At 37.4% G+C, this 27,184-nt stretch overlaps 1 protein-coding gene across 7 annotated transcripts in view; it reads right to left on the bottom strand.

Moving 5' to 3' along the window:
- The window catches only part of LOC146001564 (uncharacterized), a 155,315-nt gene that overhangs the window by 102,364 nt on the left and 25,767 nt on the right, over positions 1 to 27,184 (bottom strand). For 6 of the 7 annotated variants that reach the window (XM_083139041.1, XM_083139043.1, XM_083139044.1 and 3 more), the window contains exons 2-6: positions 11,038 to 11,238; positions 7,409 to 7,608; positions 5,896 to 6,135; positions 2,187 to 2,313; positions 1,066 to 1,203 (exon numbers count right to left, since the gene is read on the bottom strand). In XM_083139041.1, coding sequence (XP_082995167.1) covers positions 1,066 to 1,203; positions 2,187 to 2,313; positions 5,896 to 6,135; positions 7,409 to 7,608; positions 11,038 to 11,238 — 906 coding nt within the window. Of the gene's footprint in view, positions 1 to 1,065; positions 1,204 to 2,186; positions 2,314 to 5,895; positions 6,136 to 7,408; positions 7,609 to 11,037; positions 11,239 to 16,166; positions 16,230 to 27,184 lie in introns of those variants that run through there. The other variant, XM_083139045.1, reaches the window with a different exon arrangement.

The following is a 27,184-nucleotide window of genomic DNA, read 5'->3' as shown; positions in this document are numbered from 1 at the left end:
AATTTTATTTCAAATTTCAAATATTTCGGAAATTATGCAGCCAATCACGAGAAGAGCGATGTTATTTTGCAGTATGTAATTCAGCATTCAAAAACCTGGCAAAATCACTCAAAACATAGAAATACAGATCTACAATATCAATACTATTGTCGATTTGCAAAATATTTCGTAAAACTTTCTCCCCAGATCTGCTGGTATTAATGAACAAGGAGAATAATAACATTGGTGTACACCAAAGAAGCCGATCCAACTACCACATGGAGGTAATCAGTTGTAATCTATGTAGCTGTTGTTTATTTCTAATGACAGACTGATCAAATCAAGCGAAATCAAGAGAATAATAAATGCTAAAGCAAATAATAGTACTCACTAAGTTCACACTGCCCTGCTTCGTAATCGTACTTCAGAATTTTCCTTGTCTTCCGCCATATCCATATATTACTGCAGTTGCTACAGGCTTTGTAGCTAACTTCCCTCCAAAAATTCAATAACGTTAAGTCTGCTTTCGCTATGTAAAGTTTCCCTATTCATCATGAAATCAAACACTTCGCACTGAAACAGGAACGACCTTTTGACAGCGTTAAATAATTTTGTAAAGAGTAACAGCCACACAATGCAAAACAGCTAACTATTTGATGAACGCTCCCTCCCCGCAGATTGATAATTCGGCTACTGCACCACAGAGGCTGTTTATTTTGACCAAGATGCATGAAGCAAAGGTATGCTTAAAACACCCATTTTGGTATCAGTTGCCCTCCCCCTCTCCTTTTTTTCTTCCCCTGTTATGCTCGGGACAATATACCATCAAAATTTCCCTTTCATAAAAAAAAATCCCTCAATTTGCGATGATGTATGGGTTGCATCAACGTGCGAATAGGCAGAAGCTGCTATTGACAAGAGGACCTACAAGCATTAAAAAAAAAAAAATCCTCTCAAAAGCATTTTGCTCAGACAACTATCTAATTTATTTGTATTAGACTGCAGTTCACAAGCACAAACAGCAAGTGTCATGGACGAAAAAAAGAGTAGCATGCCATACACCATATAAAAATTGACAGCACTTACCTTTTCTGCATTCGTCAAGTTATGGCGTAATGTATTTACTTCACAACTTCTCTCTTTAAGTTTAACATTTAACGTTTCGATTTCTTCCTTTAGCCTTGCATTTTCCTTCTTCATCGAGTCTATATAGTTTTGAAATTCCTGGGGAGAAAATGACAAAATATGTACTATTTAACAAGGATGGAAAAGATAGTGATTTAGTGGTAACTTTGCCGATTATTTTATTGATCCTTTATCTTTCAATTTATTGATTCTCTATCTTTAATAAATAACACTTGACTTGATTTCACAATTCCTCCATTTTAATTCACCTTATGGTCATAAAAAAAAAAGAAAAGGAGCAGTCTTGTTTAATGCACATATAAATCATAGTTTTCCTTCCAAATGCAAGATCTGACTTGGTACATGTACTTAATCAGGAAAATTTAAGTAATGAAGCATTCCTTAGTTAAGTATAATGTCTTTTTTTTTTGATGAAACAAATTTAACTGATAATGGACATGAAGTGGCGAATTAGGTTGTTAAGACAAGATGAGGGAATTGAAGAAGGAAGAGCGCAAAGGGAAAAAGATCACCCACGAAGATGAAGAGGAGGATCTCAAACCAAGGAGAAGATTGAGAAGAAGGGCAACAAGAGGAATGATAGACTGCAATACACAATAGCATTATTTTTCCAACACAATTCTCATTTAGATCTCCATAATCTACAGTTTTAACAGTCTGGAAATTCTCAATAATCAAAGAGGCTAGTGTCTAATGTTGTAAATTTGTAATCAAAGGTCATGGGTTCCATTTATAGTGATGGTACACTATAAACCTACTTTGCGTCTGATTAATAGACAGTTGTAATAACGGGCAATTTTATGCTGGATACCCTGAACACAATTACATCAGGGAGAAGTTATAGTGTAATACTGAACGAGAATTTTAGAAACCCTGTGGAATTATGAGCGTTTCCCATCTCAGGAATTTCCATCCTGATGAAACACTTCTAGATAATGTTTTATTTGCTGCAATGAGCAATATTTTTTTTGTATCCTCTAGCACAAACATGTATTTCAAATATTATGGTTTAATTTCCAAATGTTGAAAGTAGAACAATTTACAGTAAACAATATACATACCTCATCCTTGGTTTTCAAGCTGTCCTTGAGATCGTTCACTTGCAACCACAATTCATTCAATTTTGACTCCTTTGTATCCAGTTGGAGGTTTAAGTCTGTTACTTGAGCTTCCAAATCAGCAATAGCCCTTTAAAATGAAAGGGGAAAAAATCCTATGAACTATTAATAAAGATTAACCCTTTTCATTTGTAAGTAAGACCTGGTTCAACATTGGCATTTTACAGGTCCACTCTCAAGTCCAACCTCATTCAACATCCAGGATATTCATCACTCTATATCAGTACTAAGTGAAACTAAATTCACAAATTGATAGCATTGGATATCGGCACCAGATCCGTAAATACATATTTTTTGGTTATTTTTCCATTATTGCTTTGATTTCATTGTCCTGGAAAATGAGGACTGTCCTGTTTGTGGTAATAGGAATGTTCCTGACCTTGACAACATCTTGTTGATTGTTTTGAAAGATACAATACCATGTTAAAATACATCGAAGGTAAAAAAATGTTTGTTTATTCATCCAAACTCTGTAATAAAATACAATGAATGTAATTTTTTTTTCATCAAAACTCTATGCTCACTATTTTAAGTTTAAGACACGAAAACACAAAATGATTGATAATCAATTTAAAATTCATTAAAAATTTTCAAGCTGGGGAAGGGGATTGATTAGTCATTATAGTGAAAATCAGTGATGTCACAGAATAGGAAATTTGCTAATAACAATGTACTAACTGATTTCAAAATTGAAATCTAGCCAATTCTGATACATATGAATATTTAACATTAGTACAAAGCTCTTTCCATTATGGTAAAAGAAAAAGAAATCCTGTTTTTAAATTAGAAATATCCTTATATACGTTACAATTGTATTGAAGCATTTTTCACATACTTATGAGTAGAGAACGGATTTTAAGGTGCCGCACCTTTCCAAAAAAGATTTGGCTGTAGCTGTTCATTGAGAGATGTATTTTAGTACATGAAATCAAGTAAAATGAACTTTATTGCATCTTTTCATGAGATTAGCACATTTATCCCATTTTTACCCCCTCTTTGATGCTTTAGCACCTTTTTTCTTCCTTTTCTTTCATGTTTTGTTAAAATATTAGACAGAATAGTAAATGATTTTCACTCTTCGTGAGCAACTACATAAAATCAGATAGTCTCATTTTGTAGAGCAAAACAAGAGCTATAAAATGGTATAATGTAATAATTCCAATCCCAATAGTTCCTAAGATAATGTAGCAAAACCTAGGAGAGAAAACAAAACATATTCAGCAGAACCACAGTTCTTTATACGATCCGCATGCATTATATACAGAAGGCACAGAAAAAGAGAGCATTGAATAAACGCAGTTTATCAGCACATTTTTTTGCATGTTTTTGAAAACATTTTCAGAACCTTTTTTCCCTTTCCCCGACCATAATTTTGCACCTTAAAATCCCTTCCCTACTTAAAAGGAATGAAGTTATGAGATTTGAAATTATTACAAAAAACACATTTATTACATCTCACTTCAAGTACAAAACTATACTGCATTAAACCTGCCAAAACTTTTCAGGTTTTCATTTCTGTGATCAAAACTTTGAAACTGAGAAATTGACTATCATAATCAATTTAAATATCAGTATATTCCTACTGTGACTCTCCAAATACCTTCATTTTTGGTTTTAGTCTCTGTAGCCCTTTCCACTACAATATCAATGATGCTTCTGCTTATTATATATATATATATATATATATATATTGGATAAAAGCAAGGAGGGCCAAAAGGGCTAAGGAATATATATATATATAAGGGCTAATATATATATATATAAATCAAAGAAGGGAAAAGGAAACACTCACCGGGACAGTAGAACCCTTTTGGCCCTCCTTGCTTTTATCCATGTATATATATATATATATGAGACGGAAGCTCTTAGAGGACATTAGAAAAGTAAAACTCACAGACATCATACCATGCAATAAATGCACAACTAACAAGCTATGTGGAATAGTTATGGTATATAAAGGCTCTATTATAACTTATTTAAATCTCATGAAAATTGCAGCTCAATGCTATGGTTACCTTGGTAGCTCAGGTAGTAGTAGTTGGTTTTACAGCACATTTCTGCCTTTTAAGCTAATACTGATGATGAAAATGGTCAGGCCAGGACTTGAACTTAGAACCTATGGTGGAGAGATCATGATTGGCCACTTGGCCACCAAAGTGGAACTCTGGTACTATGCCATTGGCATTTACGTACTTACAATGGGTTAAGATAAGTGGATAATTCCAATGATTTAGCCACAGAGAATCATAATTCAGAACTAAACCAATCATATATATTGTTAAGTTAGTGTCAAGTACATCAGACTACTGTAAACTATACTAGCAGTAACTATTATTGGATTAAAAATTATGAATACTCGAGTTTGGACTCCATATTAACCAGTAGACCTATGTAAACCAAATTACATCAAAATTTAGTTATTCAATTATGTGTTAAGCTACCGCAACAAATTTTTATTCGAGTATGCCTTTGATTTTTCATTGTCATGAGAACAAGCAAAGTGCTGGTTTTTTTGTGTTTTCCAAACGACCTCTCTCTTTGAAATTCTATAAATAAAAAACTTGTGTTCCGATTGCGATTAAATTTAAAAACAATACTGGTAAAAAGGTTTTAAATGCAATTCTTAATTTTCAGATTTTTTAAATAGACCAAAAAGAGGTTCTTATCAATTTTCTGAAACAACTCCTTTTCTTAGTATTGTTTAGTTCTACAAATACGATCTTGGTCTTGTTTTGAAGCTCCTTGCAGCTGTTTTTAAATCTACATTGCAAAACCGATTTTTATTCAACAGAGTAAAATGTGTGTTGAATGTGGTGACACCGCTCACAGTCACAGCCTGCAGTTTCCACAGTTTAACAGACATCTCTGTGGTGACAATTGAAAAAAATAAATTTTCAACTCATTTTTATGTAAGTCTGTTGGTTAATAGTTTTTCTTGTATGTACACATTGCTTGCATTGTATAATTATTTTCCTGTAATTTACAGTTATTACAAGCATAAGAAAACAGTTTTTCATTGTGACATTTCAGGAGAACACACGCTCCCTTCATCAGACATTTATTTTCATTTTGACTAAAGATACAGTTATAACAATGGTTAGCAATTTTTCATTGACAACATCCATTATATAACGGATTCTTTTTGTTTAAAAAGTTGCTAACCATTGTTATAACTGTATCTTTAGTCAAAATGAAAATAAATGTCTGATGAAGGGAGTGTGTGTTCTGAAATGTCACAATGAAAAACTGTTTTCTTATGCTTGTAATAACCGTAAACTACAGGAAAATAACTGTTGGTTATTTTTAATTGGACTCCAAACTCTGAGAAGCCATAATTTTTAATCCAATATCCATGGCACAACAGGAATTTGAGGGGCAGGGCCTGCCAAGTGGATTTCCACTGGGTGATGCATAGTTAACAGAAAGTCCAATCACCCGTTTTCTGGCATTTGAGACCACAGCCGCTTCCCAACTGTCCTCATAATGCTGGGTCAATACTGAACTTTTGGGACTCCCACCAGAAATAAAATCTTGGACAAGTCACACCAGAGGTGAGAGCTCTAGCTATTTGGCTACACAAGAGCCCTCCTACTAACAGCAAAACCTCAGATTTATAGTACATATTGAGTTCACACATTTCCTCCAACCATACCTATCTTTAATAACCATATCTTCTTGAAAAGAACTTCTTAAATCTTGGCATATCAATGTTAGGTCACTCCTTTCCCTCGATGCTCTTAATTCAAGGGCTGAATGATATGAGTCAATAGACCTCAGTTCAAAAGGTGGAAGTGCTTCTCTTATCCCTAGGTTATTCACATGTGTACCTCTTTCGTCAGATTCATGCTGCACTTTTATTTCAGAAGCTGGAAGACATTCGTTACTTGAGTGCCTGCAAAAAACAGGAGCAAAAATACTTTTTAAAAAAATTCTGAGTCGTCTTTGTTCTATTAGCTTATTATATAATCTGACATGTAATATTATTTGTAGCACCAATAGCATCTTCTATCCTCTCATTTCTTCTCTTTGTATAGTAATAAGTTGTAGTGTAACAATTGAGCTTTTCTCTAGTTTAATTTCAAAATTGTAATACTACTATACTGATAGAAATATGGTTAACAAAAATGGCACATCTCGTTTTGAAAAACAAACACACACAAAACACAATATTTGGATAAACAACACTGATAATGGTAATAATAAAATACTTATTAATTGGTGCTTTCATTGTCTTGGTTCTGTGTGTCACAGATTATATCAAATAAAAACGAATAGCCATACACATATATTGAATTATTGGCCCAAATACAAACTAGATTACTTTTGTACTGCCATTTAAATAGATTGGACAAACATTTATGCTCATTTCTCACATTTGCACTAAATGGAACATTTCCACATTGACATTAAAAAATTATTTTGTCCATAGCAGAAATATAATATAATATATATAATAATAATAATAATATATAATAATATAATATAATCTGGACTTGGAACATTAGATTGATTTCAGTTGAATATTTAGATATCCTAATTGTTACAAAAAAAATTATCTTGTTCAGCAAATCATGTAGATTATGTTTAATTTGTGTGTGTGTGTGTATGTGTATATAGAGAGCAGAAGCAAAGAGAACTGGATAACACAATACTGAATATAAGAGAATTTCCTTGATAAAAGTATTAATTCCAATATTGTATTTGTAGTGGCTAGCCAAGCAAGGGGTTCTAGGTTCCAATCTTGTGTAAGTCATGGTGGTTTCATTGTGTGTGTTCCCTTTCATCAATTCATTTCTTATCTTGGCTATTATGATAAACCTAATATAAAAATGACTCAAAATATAGAGAATCCACATTGCAGAGATTAAGTATTTATGTGTCTGATATTTCACAACACTGTATTTCTCAATGGCTAATAAAACATATGAATTGCATTGAAACGTAGATGGAAATAAATAAACAAATCACACACACATTGAGAATCTGCAAAGATTGCTGTACATTATGTTCAGAAAATCAGATATTATAATAAAAATGGTGAATAAAGGAAAATTTCAGTAGAAAATTGGGTTGAACTACTTGACTATATTTGCTCACACATTGTTTTAGACAACAGTCAAAAATTGCTTAATCACTAAGTATGCTATTACCTCTGCTATACTTACATTTTAAAAAAGGCATGGTTTTGAAAGATATCATCATAGTTGAAATTTTGAAAGACTACTCCATCCGATTTCCAGTCAGAGGTAGACTTTGCATGACGTGCCAGCTTTGCAAGATTACAAAGGTCACTTTTCAGGCTATTAATATAGTTTCTGAAATGTTCAACGGATTCTTCCAGCATTGAACATTTACATCTAAGGTCCTGTAAGATGCACAACTGTTGGAATATTCTGGACAATAAATATACACAAAATATATACTTCGATTTCCCAAAATAACAAATTATTCTAATACAATTCACAAATATTACATAATGAAATTATTTATTCAACTTAATAGGTTAAACTTTGTTGCATCCAACATTTCAATCTTCGCAATACACACCCCATCAGAAATCCAAAGTACAAATTAAAATATTATGTGGCATTTTGGACTGATGACTTGTGGGTAAGGTTGAAACAGTGGATGAATCTAATAAATACTGTCATATTGGTAACTAATGGCAATGTGAAAATTTATGAACTTGAATGACAATGCTAAATTTGGAGACATTTTAGAAACAAGCACATATTAGAACTGTACAATACTTTCTTCCCTTACACCTTCATCGGCAATATTGTCAATAGGTATGCATATGTCGATGGCTCTCATGGGGTTCTAATGATATGTATGGGGTACACCCAGAAATAACTTCCAATAGTGTCCATGCACAACACTAGGGGTCAGAGTGTAACATGCATATGCAGGTAAGGAGAGGTGGTTATGAGTCACTATAACTAATTCAACAAATGTCAATTATTATTGATGTTCTTGTTTTATTTTATGGCTAATCAGAACTTACTTTCTGGTTTCTCTGAATTTATGATAACTTGGTCACAAAAAAATCACATGAAGGCAGATATTTTTCACTGTTGTACACCATTTACATGTTCACAATTTTATGAAATAATCAATCAATTTCCCATTAAACACCTACAGAATACGTTCAGTCAGCATATTATATATTAATATATATATATATATATATATATATATATATATATATATATATATATATATATATATATATATATATATAATGGATAAAAGCAAGGAGGGCCAAAAGGGCTAAGTAAAAATCAAAATTTTGAATTTTTCTACTGTCCGGTGAGTGTTTCCTTTTACCTTCTTTGATTTATATATATATATATATATATATATATATATATATATAATATCTTCCTGTCTCTCTCCTAAAATAAATAATATCTCTAATTTTGTGGGAATGAATAAATTACTTTCAAATGAAAGTGCTGGGATACTCATGAAGAACACATTTCACAATCCAAACTGAGCCACATTGTTGACTACTATCATTATTCATACTCATAATCAACCTAGAGGCAAAATAAAGCCAAATAAAATAAGCTTAGACAAGCACAAATTTCTCCTGGGCAGGCAACTGTTTATTTGCCTAGGGAATGGATTTTAAGGTGCAGCACTTTTACAAAAATATAGCTGTTTTCATACCGATCATTTGAAATATGCATCTTAAGACATGAAATCAAGTAAAATAAACACACTTTGTTGCAGCTTTTCGTGATATTAGCACATTTATCCCCTTTTTACCCCCTCTTTGATGGTTCAGCAACTTTTTCTTTCCTTTCCTTTTATGTGATGTTAAAAAATTGGACAGAAAAATAAATAATTTTCACTCTTATTGAGCAGCAACATAATATCCTATTGTCTCATTTTGAACAACAGAACGAGAGCTATAAAATGGTTTAATGTAATCATTGCAGCCCCAATAATTCCCAAGATAATGTAGCAAAACCCACAAGAAAAAACACGAACTTTAACAAAACCTATTCAGCAGAACAACAGTTCTCTATGTGGTCCGCGTACATTATATCCAGAAGGTGCAGAAAAAAAAGAGCATTGAATAAAGGCATTTTATCAGCACTTTTTTTTTTTTTTTTTGCACCTTTTGGAAAACATTTTCCAAATATTTTTTCCCTTTCCCGACCATAATTTTGCACCTTAAAATCCTGTCCCCATATTATTTATACAGGGTGAACAGAAACTATAGGGACAAACTTCAGGAGGTGATTCCTGACAGGTAAAGGAACAAAAAAGTTCTAATCAACATATGTCTGGAAACGCATATTTGCCAAGGTAGATGGAACTGAAGAACGACATCATCCTCTCATAACACTCACAGTGTGCTTTTTTGTGTTGGAGATTGTGTGATTGGAGCTACGTCGAAGCACCATGGTCCGTTATTCATACCAGAAACAAGCCAAGATGGTCTTCGCATATGGTCAAGGTGACTGAAACGGTCAAGAGACTGCTAGGATTTATCGAGCAACATACCCGGACAGACAGCACCACCCAAACCACAAAACCTTTGCAGCCATTTATGGGTGTTTGTGTGAGCATGGGTCCTTTCATACAGGCGAACATGGAGAATGGCCGTGTTATGTTCTGGAGGAACAAGTGCTACACGATGTTCAGAACCACCCCAGTACAAGCTCCAGGCAAGTGGCCCACCAGCATGGTGTAAGACAAGCAACGGTGGTGTGTATCCTGCATGAAAACTGCTACTTTCCCTATCACCTGCAACATGTGCAGGGATTATCACCAGCAGTTTTTCCTCCAAGGGGACTCTTTTGTCGCTGGTTTTTGAAACAAGCCACCACCATATTGGGATGTCTGTCGCCAGTCCCCTTCACCGATGAAGCGACCTTTGGTAGAGATGGCATCGTCAACCTACACAATCGTCATCCGTGGGCTACAGCCAATCCTCGGGGGGTTGAATCTTTTCATCAGCAACGGTTCAGCATCAATGTTTGGGCAGAGATTATTGGTGACCACCTACTTGGACCATTTGTTCTTCCACAATGCCTTAACGGATAGACATATCTGGATTTCCTGCAGAAACTTTGCCTCTTTTGCTTCAGAATGTGCCTTTGGCAATACGACAGGTAATGTGGCTGATGCATGATGGATCGCCAGCCCACTTTCGCATTATTGTTCGTCAACACCTCAACAACATCTTCCCTAGAAGATGGATCGGACGAGAAGGCCCTGTGGCATGGCCCGCTCGATCAACGGACTTAAACCCCCTTGATTTTTACTTGCATCTGAAAAGTGTTGTGTATGCTGAGCCAGTTCCTGATATGCAGACCCTTGAACAGCGTGTCCGTGTGGCCTGTGATGCTATTTGGGTTGGAACATTCGAACGAGTGAGGCAATCCATGTTGTGACATGTGGACACTTGCATTGCATCCAATGGAGGCCACTTCGAACACCTGTTGTAACATGGATGAAAGCCATGTCATGTAATGTGTACCGGTACTAATTGCTGTATTGCAGACTCACCATCCATTTCCGGACATATGTTCAAATGAACTTTTTTTGTTCCTTTACCTCTCAGGAATCACCTCCTGAAGTTTGTCCCTATAGTTTCTGTTCACCCTGTATATATAACCATTATATATGTCTACATGCACCTAGTCTAGTACACACGCTTGTGGATATTTCTCATCATAATTTCATACGATGCATCTAGTCTAGTACACACGCTTGTGGATATTTCTCATCATAATTTCATACGAAACCTTAAGAAAATAAAACAATACATATCACTCACAACACTATCCTGCAACTCTGCTTCATACTCCTTCAGTCTGAGCATGGTCTCCCCAGTTGAGTACGATGACTGCTTTAGTTTTAATTCCAACATTTCAACCCTGTCTGCAGCCTCATGCTCCAGCTGTTCGAGTGCTTCTACAAGGGCAATATTTTGCTCAGTCAAATCATGGACCCAGTCTTCTAGTACTGTTATTTTCAGCTGAAAAAAAAGTATACAATACATATAATAAGATTTTTTTGAAAATTACAATTTTCATATGTTTTGTCCAATGCTTCTTGCTCCAAGGCTTTCAAAGAGAAATAGAGATGTTCACAATTGTTTATTAGAAATAAATTTCAATATTTGGTCAGGGACATGAGAACCTGATGGAAGGTAAGGGTCAGGGCCTTTGTTAAAGGTATCATTCCAGCATTTGCCTGCAGTGAGTAAGGAATCCATTGGCGCTGAAATGTAATACAAAATTAGCTCTACAAGGACACTTTTACAAAATAGACAGGAAAAGATACAATCATTCACATCACGAACAAATTATCTACACGTGTTAGCAAATACGTATTGAAAATACTCTTGGTAGTCTCAGGATGGAATGTCGGGTCACTGCCGCCTCTCCAAATTTTTTTCTCTCTAGAAATATGGAATATTCAAATGGTGGCGTATCCATGTGTATACTTTTACATTTGACATTCGATATTTAATGCAGGTTTTCTGCCTTGTTAAATTAATTGTGTCTATGCTGATGCATGATTATTAGTTCAGCCATTTGAAAGAACAAATAGATGAAGCGGCTGTGCTCTGGACAGGGCTTGAACAAATTCGTTTAAGAAGCAAGATCTCAAGTCAATCACTCACTGCACTTGGCCACCGAGGTGACAGGAGCCAAACCTTGAATGTACTTCCAGTTAGTATAGTGCCTAACGATGTCGCCTTGCTAACTATGGGTCCCGGGTTCGATTCCCGATGGAGGCACATTGTACAGTGGCAGTGGGGCGCCCAGTATTTTCAAAAGGGGGTTGGGTTGTGCATAATATTTTTAGTAGTCGTTTTGCCATCTTCCCCTGCCTTTGAAGTTTTTTTTAGGAATACTGGGCCAAAGAGGGGGGCTATGACTCCCACCAAACCCCTTTGGGCACGCCACTGTATAGCGGTGGGGGCACGCCACTGTATAGCGGTAAGAATTGCACATTAAATTGCAGGTCCAGGGCCAATTAGAACATGGGCGTCCGCAGGTTTTTTTTCTCAGGGCGGGCCGGGTGGGCGAGCAGGACAACCCCCCCCCCCCCCACCGCTTAAAATTTAAATTATCACCTTCCTTCCATGATCTGTATTATTCTTACTTGTAATTATCAGTCCTTCATGATAATTAACGAAATTACTATGAGTGAAATGACATTATATGCGTGAAGTATATAAATTTAGGCTCTGACTTGCCTCCTTTCGATTGACCCAAGCAGTGGCGATGATTAGGGGCCCAGGGGTGGCAGTTGCCCCCCCCTTGCCACTTTTGCCCCCCCCCCTATGCTAAACCTTATCTACCAAGGGAAAGTAAACTGTCCTTGCTCCCTAGTTTTGGAACCCAATCGCCGCCACTGGACCCAAGTATAAAGTAATTTAAAAAAGAAAATGACAAACTATTACATATTTCCCGACAGCGTAGAGTGCTACTCACGATCTTGCTCTCGAAGTTTGAGCCCTGGCGTGGGTATGGATATTACTTCGCGATGCCCTCGTGATGTCCTTTCATCAATTTCATGTATTCATCATTCATTCTCATCGTCGTGATTGCCCTAAAGAGGTAGAAAAATGACGTAAAGTAGGCAACAAAACACAATCTTTTCCCAAAGTCCGTTTTAGAACTGTGGAAAAAAAAAACATAAAAGAGTCAGTCAGACTAACGCCGAGACGAAAGTCTCAGACAGTTTGGCTTCACGAACCGGTTTTTCCCAAGCAAGGCCATTGACAGTCCCGACATGTGCATTCACCGAAATCTATTTTCTCATCTTATGCGAGGAAAGCGCGGTAATTACGCGAAGTTACGGGCACTCAAATTCCTTCCCAAGTGCCCATTACCTCATTAAGATCTGGTGTTTAAGTTTTTTAACGGCGACGGGTCAAAGAGTGGTCTCCCCCCTACATGGACATCTTGTTATCAATATTTCGCCTCTGACAATACAAATCTGGGTATGTTGGACAAGGTCAGCTATTTCGAGAGCAGCCGAGAGTGACGTCACATACGCAAGGTAACCGCGTGTGAATAAACAACATGACGCAGAAAACGCCAATTCGTCGGTAATGATCTACGTGCCCCTGGATTTTCTTTATCAAGGACTTTTTCGAGTTTTTTTCTGCTTATTCCTGGTATTCGTGTTCAATGTCCGCAGAATACTGTTTTGGAAGTTTCACGTCCTATTTGCATAGAAGTATAAACGATTTTCTTTTAACACACGAAGGACTAACAGCCGCTAGTCGTAGTAGTAGGGCCGAATTTCAAGCCGAAATGCCGTGATTTCTTTGTGAATATTTCGTGTGTACTACGTGAGTCAACCTCTGGAGTGGTTAGCACAGCGCGCTACGATGCCAGGAACCCTGGGTTCGAATATCGGCCTGGGCATGATTACTTTCGAAATTAAACCAAATCAATGAATCAAGCATGTGAATGTGGATTACTAAAGAATCAGTTCGGTTGCTGATGACTATAACCGGGATAGATTAACAAACGAGTAAGAAAAACACAAACAATTGAAATATTCAAAAAATACATTTGTGCCACAAATACCAATAAAACAAAGCGCAAATAGACCATAAATAACATTAATTTAGTGAAAAAGTATCAATGTGTGTCTGAGACTGTGAGTACATAATGCACCCGGAAGTTCAGGCATTTATTTTCGTTAAAATAGGCAGGAAAGAAGGCATTTATAATGTGGTAAATAGGCACTAAAAATGAAAAAAAAGGCAAAATAAACCGAAAAAAGGCACATTTAGAAGTCGCTTACTTTTATCTATAATTTCTGGCAAAATGTTAAAATTTAAATTGGGAAGAGCATTTCAATTTTCTCCGTCTTGATTGCACATAACTACAAGGTCCTTTTAAGTTCTCAACATTCATTGATAGTCGTCTGTCAGAGAGAATGTTTTTCATAATAGAAAATAATCTTTCTAATTCGACAGAAGTTATTGGAGCATACATATAACAAGCTAATGTAGCTGGACTCATTTTGGTAACAGCATTTTCACCTTTTAGAATATCACAAATTGTTTTCAATTGTTTCAAGTCCTCATTTGCACTCACTACCCGTTAGCACTTTTCCGCAACAGCTCACCCCTTTTCTCCTGGCACTTCCATCATCTGCTGCATACATTCCTCGAAGATTTTCATGGATGCTATAATTGTAATTGTCTCTGGCAATGCACCATAATGTGCAAAAGTAAACTTGAATAGCACAGGAGTTTTTTTCACTTCACGAATTGAAGCCGCTTCATTTTCTGGAAGAGCATCGATCACCTCACTGATTTTTTGAAGGTTGTTAGCATAATATATAGCTGCTGATATCCAGGTTCCCTATCTCGTCAAGACTGGTTGCTGAGGTAAACTAAGCTCAATCGCAACTTCCTGAAATTTTCGGGTTCGAGAGGGAGATTTCAGAAATATTTTCTTTGTGTTCGAAATCAACCTGTCCACTTCAGCAGTCAATCATGCACAAGAAAGGCAATATCCTGACTCAGCATGAAATACTTTTTTCTCACACTTTTCTCCTTCAGCAATGTTGAAACATGCGTGAGTTCAATATTACTTAAATAAGGCGAAAATTATTCACATAATAAACGGAAGAAAAATAATGCCAACAACGTTTTTTGGGAGAAAAATAATTTATATACACATTTTTTTAAAAAAAATGTTAAATTTCATTGAAAAAGGAAAAAAAGGCATTATCATTAAAAATAGGCAGTGGGGTCCCAAATAGGTAAAATAGGCAAAATGAAAAGGCTTCCAAAACAACATAAGAAACGTATATCCGGGAAAATTTTATCAATATATGCAGTAGATAAAAAGAGGCATTTTGCCAAACTTCCGGGCTCCACACATAACATTTAGATGCACAAACCTGCTCTTACACTGGATACCGATGTTATGTACATAATAACTAATTTACTGAAATGACAGAAGGATAGATCTTGTGTATATATATTTATCTTTGATATAACAATAACAAATGTTTTCTAGCTGTACGTAATGATATATGCCATTTCATTGATTTCGTTTATTTCAATTCGCTTTTCTGCCACCTTTTTCAAACTATTATTGCAAATGGAAGTAGTGTTGTCAATACTAGACTTCTGACATCTTTATATCTTCGAAGATTTACATCAGAATGTTACGAAATTTAAAATATTCATACTATATTCAGGGGCGGCTTAAGAACCAGGCGACAGCAACAGAGAGGGAGGGGGAAAGAAACAGAAATATAGAAACACGGGTGGGCAGGAGGGGGGCAAGCAAAGAAGATTAGAAAAGTAGAAGATCAAAAGAGTGAAAATAGAGAAGAAAATCGGACGAGATACTAAAACTGAGAAAGATCGAAAGCGACATGAAAAGACGTTGATATTTAAGTTTTTGTTTCAAGTACACTATATCCACAAATAGGTTAATCGGGACTGGACCTACAGTTTAAAGTGGGATCCGAACCCCCACGAGCCTACACCGGATATCAGAGTAAGAAAACGAGAAAGTTACAAGTAAATGGGAGAAGGAAGGAAGGAAGTAGCCAACATAATTAAAGAGTAACCCCTCCTTATACTGCCGGCTGAAGTGTGACGAATCGAGGTTTTCGAAGCACTATTCTGACCAGATTTCACCTCTCACCTCACAAGATACGATTGAATGTGAATATTTCAAAATAAACCACTCTATTCTCTGTTGCGTGGTACAAAAACGCGCATTAATATGTAAGAATCTTGTCCACGCTAGTTCTGGCATATGGCTTTTCGCTATTGAATCGCATTTTGGCGACTAAGTTGCTAGATTTGGAGCTGTAACATTAGTCGCCAAAAGGCGTTAAAAATATCGAAGTCCAGTTTCGAATCTTGACTCCTTAGAATATAAAATTATAAAACTGGAAATATCTTACCCCTGCAACGTGGAAACAGTGTGGCTAACAACACTCGTAAAACTATGGCCTTCAGGTTCCCATATGTAAAAGAAGAAGAAAAATAAACGTGTGCATATAATGTTCCATTGGCTGTGAAACGCATTACGTGCAATGTACGTCACGTTTCTGCCACTTCCTTTCATAAATGACATCTAATTCTCAAGCGGAAAGAAAGCAGCACGTGCGGATGCAAGATCGTGACGCTCATCTTCATGTATGATCTTGAAGTCCAGTGTGAATGTCGTTCAAAAGCACAGTCTGAAAACAATACTGGGTGTGGTTTGATGGAAAATGCTAGGAATCCTGGCCCATTGTAAATTACAATTTTGGTATAGTTATCATCATCATCATTTGACTTATTCAAGATAAATTTCTCATCACTATATTATTTTTTAGAGTTCCCTGCCCCTTTTGGAACTGGCATAGTTTGGTTGAAGTTATAAAAAGCAGTTGTTGTTTTTTAAATAAATAAATAAAGTTAAGCTAGTTAAAAAATTAACCCTTGGAGAAACAGTCTGTGAGGGCCAGTGGTTACCTACAGACTACCGGCCTAACCGGTGACGCGTGGTCAGCACGACGAACCCCTTGAAGTTGTAGGTTTCCATTACCGGGGTACGCTTATTCGTAGCTCTCCAATTTCCTCACGATGGTGGGTGCCACCGGAAAGTTCAGTTAGTTAGTAGGCCATATTCAAACAGAATAACCAAAGTAAAAAGTGCGACAACAAAGGTAAGTTTGCCGAAAATAAAAATAAATTTTCACAAACTACAGTATGCGCCAAAATATACAGTACTGAAATTAAAAGACGAACATTACATTGTTGTCATCTGTGAGTTTATTTATCCTGAAAGAAACACTACATACACACTATTAGCGAGTTATAACTTTCTTTTCACTACTGAGAACACGAGCGGCTGGAGCTATGCCCCATCGACAAACGCACATGCGCGTTCGAGGTGCGCGAGTTTCAGTACTGTATATTTTGGCGCATACTGTATTATGAAACTGATAATGCACACCCAGCTTGTTATTAACAACTATTTAACAATATTTGAAGTGTTTGTTGTCAATGGCTAAAAAGAAGTAAAAAGGTATAAATTTAATGCAAGACTTTTCTCGTTTCATTATTCGCCGGCCTCTGTGCTGGAGTGTTTAGCACGGCGCGCTACGATGCCAGAGGGCGTGGACTTGAATCCCGACCTGGGCATGAGTGTTCTTTGCGGGTGTCCCTTAATCAATTTCATCCTCGTCGTTGTGATTAGCCAGAATTTGCATAAAAGCGACGCCAAATAACAAAAACAAAATAAAATCGTTTCGTCATTCATACATTTTCGCAACGTAATGTACACAGAGCTCGAAAATTACATACAGTGAATTTAATTTTGTTTACATTAAAACGGCCATATTTCTTGGAAACAGGAGAGACTATTATTATTTCTTTAGATGAAGGGAAAAACTGGGTGAAGAAGGGAAATTCTGCTCCTTGAAAATGGAAATTCTACCCTCACATTGTGGCAACACTATTTCAAGGATGCTGGGTCAACGCCGAGCTCGACGGGATCTCTTGCGTCAAAGCAACAGCGCTAACCATTTGGCTAAGCAGAAATCCAGTATTACTACTAACAATAATAACAACAACAATGCATTAACTCGTTTCGCAGCATCCCCGCTATCCTGCAAAGGAGACAGCTTAGTTTGCATGCACACTGGCTATACACATACAGGATGCATCTATCTTATAAATAAAAAGGAACGGAAGTGGGTTCTAATTGAGTCAGGGCCTTGGATAACTTGTTTCAAATTGTTTGAATGCTGCATTTATCGTCGCTCCTATACCTATTAACGTTATCCGCGAGGATGATGTTGAATGCCACCCCACTGTTACTCGAACCCAGAACCCTTGAGATGGAGACTGTGAGTCGAACACTCAGCACACTAGGCCTGCCAGGTGGATCTTTAAAAAAGCAATACTGATTTTAAAAATAAGTAAATAAATGCGCTCACAAACACACACAATGAATATCAATTAGCAGGAGGTGTTCTTCACAAACGTGAAATTCAAATGGGGGAAGGTTTTATCCTCACCTTCGAGATTAGCCAAAAGTTGCAGAAAAGCGAAGTAAATTAAACCACCCCAATCAATCACAACAGAACGGGAAATGTACGACAGAGTGTCATATATTTCAATAGAGCTTTGCTCTCATGACGGATGTAAAATAAAAAAGAAAAAGAGATTGCTCTGTCTCAACGAGCTTCTTTGCAGAAGGGAATTATTTCCTAATATTTTTTATGGTTGCTTGTCCAAGAGTTCTATTTTCTTCTAGTAATGGTGGTTGCATTTTGCTTTTCTTTTACATGCATGTGACGTTCTATTATTTCTTTTAATTGGGTCTATGAGGGCCAGTTATAAACCTCCAAAACGTCTGCTTGAAGTTGGTGAAGGGACACTCACAAAGAACATCCATGCCTAGGCCGGGATTCGAACCTGGGACCTCTGCCGTCAGGCTTTGGGCTCGGGCAACGGGACGCACGCTGGCTCGAATCTCCTGGAGAACTTTTCTCCTGAAGTTTCGGCCAGTGCATTCCTCGCGATGGTGAGGAAATCGGGGAGCTAAGAACGAATTATGAAAAATCTACAACAACGACTGGAGGTTCGTCGTACTGACCACACGTCGTCCCGTAACTGGTTGGTTGATCGTCCACCTCTGATGAGGCTTGTAAAGTTGAGGGCGGCAGTCGGTAGGTATAGATCGACCACAAGGAAAAAAAAACTTGGGACGAAAAGTCCCCGCGCAGCTTTCCCTTCTTCCCTCCACCTCGGGCCATAAAGAAGCATGGTCCACTCCCCTACTCGCGGGAGTACGGTGCACAGTATTCGCGGGTCTGCGCAGGTTGTTTTGCTCGTGGTTCCACTATAGGGTAGGCCTTGGCCCTCAGGGATGTTACGCCACGGTTACTATTATTATTATTATCAAATTGCCCTTCCCTAGGACCATAGGATCTCGTTCACCTACTCGAACGATCCGTACATTTGCAGGGTCCACTTAAGGCAGATATTTTTTTAAAAAATAAAAAAGTCATATGCTGTCAACTATTCATCTTTTTACGACCGTTATCTTTGTTTAAGTGCGTCTCGTAGACCGCATGCATGCACGAATCGGTAATAATTCATAACAACGGACACGCCATAAACCCATTAAAAATGTTCTCAGAGTCCAAACGCAAACACCGATCCTGCTGCTCTCAATAAAAAGCAATACAATGGACTTTGAAATGAGCAACTTCTTTTCATTTTCATTTTACATACGTCATGCCGCCTGTGTGTTTTCTTTTGAGTGTTTGGCTCGATGTTATTTCCTGCATTCTGCAGATCAGGGGTGATCACCACCTTCCACAGATCATTTCATAATCCCCATAAAGTATTTAATTACGACAGTGTGTCTACTACTGAACACTTTACTTGATCTGCCCCCTTACATAACTCCTTTTCTTCATCTAACGGATTAAATATGATGCACCTAGTAGAGTCGAATTACTTTCGGAACATCTCCAGCGGAGTACGCGAGTCTGTCTAGCGAGCCTAGTGGGCGTGTAGAGCCTGAGCAGGGGCTTAGCGATAGGTTCTGGGTTGAGATGACGTCAGCGGCTCGCTTCGTTGATTGGCTGCTTCGAAAGTTGTGACTCGTTCCGAAGTTTCAAATGCATAACAGCTAAATATTTCCTATGATTATGGAAATAATCTCCCTCTAGCAAAACTGACTTGGAACCAGCAAAAATAAGCGAATTACTAAGAAAATATACTTTGATTCGCCCCCTTTCGCCCCTCATCGCACATATTGCAGCATACTTTTTTTTTGATTGATTGAATTTAAAATTTTGGGTGCATCAGCACTTAGGCTATTCTGAACCCGTCACATGATACGGGGTCCAGACCCTTACCTTGTCTAAAATATAACTAATAACACAACTGTAAAGAGGCACTCAGCACAAACATGGACAAATCTCAGGACAATATACACACAGTCATAGGAAGTTTATACTGGCCGTAGGTCCAGATGCCAGACTCTCGTTAGTCTGCAAAATGTAGTCCAGGGTGTATTACATGGAAGTGAGGTTGACAATTGGGTGTACTACATGGAAGTCACCTCCTATTGCAGCATGGTTCCAAGGTGTAAACATGTATTTTAACAATAATGTGTGTTGAATATCATATTATTTTAAGGAAAAATCACCACCAAAATTTTGATGATGCGGTTCCCGCCATTATACCCCTCCGCCCCAGTACTGCAGATTGCCAGTAAAAAAAAACAAAAACAGTAATGGAATTGTGAGAAAACTAGCTCACAATACATTACCAGAGAGAAATTTGATTTTTCTAGCCTCTGCACTTTTGTCTTTCCTTCATTGCCGATTCATGCAAAACGAAAGTTCAAATTAAAAATATTAAATGTAAGAAATGTTAAAAAACATTAAACAAACTGGACCTTTAATAACATTTTAAGCGAATTTCATTTAAAAATATTTTGCCCGTCAGAGAGAAGCGAGTATAATTATCATTTCCGGTTTGTGAATGGTGCCTTCCCAAATGATAATAATAGAACAAACGCGAACTTCCAATGCATGAATGAAAGTAACGTTTAATAATCTATGTAACTACAATAGAATCTTAGATGAAAGCAACAAAAAATCGCAGTTTGTGACTTTATGTGCTTTTTCCCGAACACTAGTTTTATTCCTCTTGAAATGGTCTTGTAAGTTCCCAGGCATTGGATGTTCTTTGTGACTGTCGCTTCATCAATTCTATCTAATCACCACTCATCCTCATCGTGGCGATTAGCCAAAAAATCGGCAGAAAATCGACGTAAAATAATAAATATGCAAAAAATATATATATCATGTCTATAGCCAAAGGTAAAGCTGTAAGTAGGGAGGGCGATAAGGAACGTGGCCTTTTTCCTCCAAGGAATCCTCTGAATATTTCGATGTGTTCAGTTTACCTTTTGAAATGGGTTTGGGTGTCTTTAGAAGAAAAATTACTGCCACATCGTGCTTGTAACCGCGAAAAACGACATACATCTCGTCCAAATTATATAATTTTCCAGTAAGGTATCAATATTTTCGAAGTTTGTGAATGAAGAATTATCCTTTAAACTGTGACGTCATATATATTTATATCAGATCTGTTGAAAACGGCGACACAATTATAAATAGAACGGTGGCAAATAACGAGGTGGAAGAAACACGACAAACATTCGTGACCTTCGTCGAAATTATCAGCTTAGCACTTCAAGAGTCAGAAACTGTGTGATAGTAAAATGTCAGTCGGCAATGATTTTTTTTTCTTCAAGGTCATTATTAGTTTTTCTTACGGTATGTTGAAGTTTCCCCGATAGAGGTACCAAGCAATATATCATTATGTATTGCAATGCTTACATTTATTGCCGTAGTAATGCAACAACAACACACCACGACCTAGCCATGAAAAAAAGCCAAGATCATGTTAAGGGGATGAGGTACACTTTCGCAGAGTGCACTTCTATTTAAATATTGTAAAAATGCTCGCGAGTATTAGAAAAACAAAACAGAGAGCTATAGGTTATGCATTCATCCCCAAGTTGCCGTCCTATGCGGACCTTTAAGGACAGGAGGAACAGTTTGCGAACTGCCAGATGCGAGGACCCTAAACTGCTCCTCCCAAAACGTTCTTTCCTCACGGCGAGTTGGGGAAAGACAGGTCTGTGCACTGGCTTGTCGTAGGAGGAGAAAACTTAGCATTATGCTTATGAGAGTATTATTTTACTTGTTCTCCTGGAAATACAAAACTTCCGATGGTGTAGAAAACATATGAACGGAAAGAGAACACGTTGAAGATTTGTTTTGTTGTAGGAAAAACTGGAAAATTCCCATTTGATTAGCTGTAACTTCCAGTTAAAGTTGTTGCGGTTTTCTTCTTCATAAATAATGTGTGGAATCTGAACATTCATACTTATCATATTTTTAAAAAAATATGGACCTCCTCGATTGCGTAGCAGTAACGTTGTCGCCTTGTAATCAAGGGGTCCCGGGTTCGATACCCGCTGGAAGCACATTGCACAGTGGCTCGGATCCTGCTTTAAACTGTAGGTCCAGTCCCGATTAGCATATCTGTGCATAAAGTGGACTTAAAACAGCAGCAAATCAAATAAAATTTCCAAAAAATATGTGTGGCTTGTCTTGTATGTCGGAAGGAGATTAATGTTATACCTCGCAGACCAGCGTTTCTTAACTGCCGGGCCATGACGTCAATTATACCGGGAGAGATTCTCCTGAAGATTGCGACTTGCAGCCCGAGCTGGCAACATCCTGGAAAGATTACATTTCGTTCGGGTTTGCACTGCGATAACAGAAGATGCTTTCGTGATGACGATCTAACCAAAGGAGTGCGTTGTTTCCCGACTACAAATTTGGAGGTTGACGGACAGGCACCACGGTAAATTTCGTTTGCGCAGCAATCTTCATTAACAAATATCTTGATGTGGAAATATTCTGATTAATTGGAATTTTTTGGGGTCTGAAATTTAACACTCCAATGAAAATCAGCACTTACACAATGATATTGGCCAGTGGAAACTAAAAGATCCTATTAGACCCAGTCCTTGTCGACTAATTTAAACCTAAAACATCATCGAACAAATACTCACTATAAATATCCCATAATTTTTTTTATTAATATTACATTTCAAGGATATAATTAGCGTATAAAGTTAAAAAAATTAAAAACCTATTTACGAATAAAATTCTTGGGATCGGGAATCGACTTTTAAAAAACGAATTTACCGGGCCGCGGGCTCAGGAAGGTTGAGAACAACTGTCATAGACTATGAGAAGTTTGATTTCAGTTCTGCATACAGAAAAAAAACAAAAAAAAACTCCCATCCCTGCTGCATTTCGAACAGTGTTCTTGTCGGTGTGTGGCTGGAGCATCTGTCCACGTGTACAACATTCATACTACCACGGTGGCAAAGATGTAAACATTTCGTTATCACGCAAAATTGAATGAAAGAGAAGGAGTACTTACTAATTAAAATTATCTGTAACGCTGAAAACTAGTACTTATATACGCAAATAAGTTGCGCAAGATCAGTTGTTATCGCATTAAATATTATGTGCAACGCTCTGCTGGTCGTACTCTATGCGGCATAGCAGAACCAATACAAAACTAGTGTTGCCCACGAGACGAGACTTTGGCCTGTCTCGTCTCGTGGAAATGCTGTCCCGTCTCGAAAATATTCGTTTGTCAAAGGAACACATGATCAACTCGTCTCGTCTCGAATTTTTAAAAGCCTGTCCCGTCTCGTCCCGTGGGCAACACTATACAAAACGGAAGCCAAAAAATCTTGAATCTTTTTAATGCAAGTTCATCGACTGGTAATTTAATTTACATTTATTTCGCCAACTACCTCTATATTTCAATAACTTAATCATCGCTTTGAATGTAAAGGAATACTTGGTAAAATTCGTGAAAGAATAACCACAAATAATGCTATAGCCTGGATTTGTCTCTTAAGACCTCTAACTTCGCATACAAAATACAGGGTGGCTCAAAAAGTCACTTAACACCCCCGATACAAGGCCACTGCAGCGCGCAACATGGAAATAGTGATGAATAATCGTTATCAGGCAAAGGGAGAACCACATTGACGCCACCCGCGCGGTCGGCAGCTATCTTCATGTCCGCCATCTTGAATTCAACTTCAGAATTTTAAATGGGAAAGAGGTTATATGATATATCAAATCAGGCTAGAATTTCACGAGAAATGCAATGGTGAAGGTTTTTTCGACGTATCTTTAACCAGTAAAAAGTTATGACTGAATTCTTGTACCAATTTGCTCCTTTTCGAGGTGTTAGAAAAATGCCTTAAAATTTGTTTAGCGTATTGGTAATGCATCGAGATCAAAGTGATGTCGAGGGAGAGAAGTTCGCATGCCATTGCACACGATTTTAATCGGATACATCCACGAAGAGCTGCGCGTTATGAATGGTTGTCGCGAACAATTTACAGTGTGACGCTTCCATTGAATTAAAAGTCCTTCACAGTGACAAGGATAATGTTTATGTTCATAAGGAAGTTCATAAACAGAATATGCAATATTTTTTATTTTTTTGATTTCGAGTCCGGACAACCCTGTCTGTTTCAAAATTAAATATCTGAGATAATTTTTATCTGATCTGCACGAGCTTTCTTTTAAATTGTAGGTAATGATTAGCTCATTAAAAATATTACAACCTGTACCGTCTATTTCTTAATCGATAAGGAGATTTTTGCATAAACTGCCAGAGTAAGGGCCAAAATTCCTACATTTTTCACGTTTAAATGGATGTAAATTCTTTAAGAGTGATTGGATCCAAAACTGTTACACTTCGAGTTAAAGTTAGATGTTTTTAGAGTTCAAATAATTTTACACAAGTGAACTACGACTTATCATTTCCGAACTATGACCAAAATTCCGAACTGTACTCATATCGATTGGCCGCCATCTTTGTCCGCCATTTTGAGGACGACGCACACATGCCATTCTCCGCGACTTGCAGTAAGTTATTCCAAATAACTTGAAAAACAAATCCTGAAATTTTTAGCTTTATATAAATTACTCGCGCACTTTAGACGTGGCCTTTGGCCATGTCTCGTGCGCTCGCCGACGTGGTTCTCTTATTTGGAAAGTTTTGAACGTAAATTTATGTGTGTTTGCGCTGTAATATGTACAAATAATCAAAATATTATTGTTTTTTCTTAATAATAAGCTGGGTAAGTAATAACAGTTTCAAGATAGTTAGTTAGATGTTTTACGTAAACGAATTCAATAGGACACTAAATTGGAAAAGTAACATTTTACTTCTGTAGTCAGTTTTACATTTTTAAACATAATTGAAATAAAGAAATGTTTTCCTTCATTCTTCGCAAATTTCTATCTCTCCTCTGCAATGAATTCTGATGCTCACATTTTAAAATTCGAAAACTCTAATACTGTGCACAAAGCGGACTTAAAACACCAAATCAACCAATCAAACGAAAACTCTAGCATAATTCCCTTACAGTAGCATTCGGGGTGAAAATTTTCTTTAAGTTTCCTAGCAACGTCCGTTTCCATGGTGAACAACAAGCACGGCAAGCTCTAAGGAATTGCATGTCATTATACCCCCTAAACATTTAGTTGAAACAAGCACGATGCAGATATTTACGCATTGAGTATAACAATACATACGTAATTGAATCTGGGCTGAAACTGCTTATGTAGTAGATGTCACCCTTGTTTGAAGCACCTTTCCTAACCAGGAGTTGATTCATCTGTGTGCTAATGATCTGTGAGAAATATAATGTATCTCGACAATTAAGAATTGAAGGAAACAATGTGTGCTGCAAGAAAATGTCCGTGGAAACGGTTGCTAGGGACGTGGAAAAAGGGCATTTTCACCCTTAAGAAAGGGCCAATTGAGCGATTTTTTAATTTTCTCGGCCTTTTTGGACAATGTCATGGGGGGTCGTAATCGGGCATTTTTCGCCTCGGGGGCTTCCTTCATGGAGAACATTTATGTCAGTGAGTCAGTGGGATTGGGGCTATATATACAGGGTGTCATTTTAATGGCGCCCACGGACCACGGAAACGTATAGAGGACATCAAAACAAACAACTTTTCTCAGTAACATTTTTCTCGTTGGTGCGTCGTTTCGGCGCTACAGTCGCTCAAAAAAGCCCGTTTTGCCGCCTGAATGCTGGCAACCACACACACCATTTGATTGCATTTGTGACGTCATATCCCGTCGTGAAGCGATGCGTTCCAGGGTTGCCAGGAACACACATACTCTGTGAAAAAGGACATAGCTACAATCAGCCACATTATGTACCGTAACACAAGACGAGAAAACACGTTCTGTAACCTAACAGGAAGTAAACCAACGATACGAAAATAGTAGAAAGAAGTGGAAGCGGTCATACCGAATTTTGTCTCAGCTTACATGTCAAATATTTGCAAATCTAGTTGCCAAATTTACATCTACAATTTAGTCTATCCACTTCGTCCTTCTGATACTAGTTATCTGTGACCACTGAACGGGTGACAAAATAGAAATGAAAGAACTCAAAATTTCAAAGGTAAGCAACAGATAATATAATGTATATTCAGAGAATTATGAGGCAAGTGGCAAAAATGATTGAAAATACAGGGATATAAGTAGTAGTAATACAAGCTCTAAGACGACTATGTGTTTATCTATGCACCGGATACACATGTAATAGTTTGCAAATGTGAACAGGGCAGTATATTCGCTACTGATTCATCATTAGATTGTTACTGTGGTTGTACTTGTTTTAGCCGTAATGTAACAACGTGAACCTCGGATACTTCCGTTATCAGCACAAAAGTACCGCATGGCATCTGGACACAAACCTGTAGATATCAACCTTCCAACGAGAATTGCAAATATTTGACATGTAGTTGGGCGAAAACAGACACGCGTAAGCTGTAAGTCCAATAAAATGTATTGTTGTTGATATTTTAGATGTAGGCTGAGACAAAATCCGACATTGACATTTCATTTTGAATACGCTTTTTACCATTTCTCATATCATTGGTTCACTTCGCCCTTCCCCTGGGATGACTGCTGATCTTCTGGCTGGTAGGCTATGATGTTCAGTCTGTTGGACGCGTTTCTCGCTTCGTTTTACAGCTAATAATGTGGTTGGTAGTTTGTCATTTTTCACAAAATTTGTGTGTTCCTTGCAACCCTGCCGTGCGCTGTTTCGCCGCAGGATATGACGTCACAGGTACGATCAAATGTTGTGTTGGGTTGCCAGCATCCAGGCGGCAAAACGGTCTTTTTTGAACGGCTGTAGCGTCGAATCGACGCACCAACGAGAAAAATGTTACTGGGAAAAGTTGTTTGTTTTGATGTCCTCTATACGAATCTGTGGTCCGTGGGCGCCATTAAAATGACACCCTGTATATTGGATTTGAGCTCG

This window comes from Lepisma saccharinum, chromosome 17, assembly GCF_977018435.1.
Source record: "Lepisma saccharinum chromosome 17, izLepSacc3.1, whole genome shotgun sequence".
In the NCBI taxonomy this organism is placed as follows: Eukaryota; Metazoa; Arthropoda; class Insecta; order Zygentoma; family Lepismatidae; genus Lepisma; species Lepisma saccharinum.
This window is presented reverse-complemented; position numbering and strand designations above follow the sequence as displayed.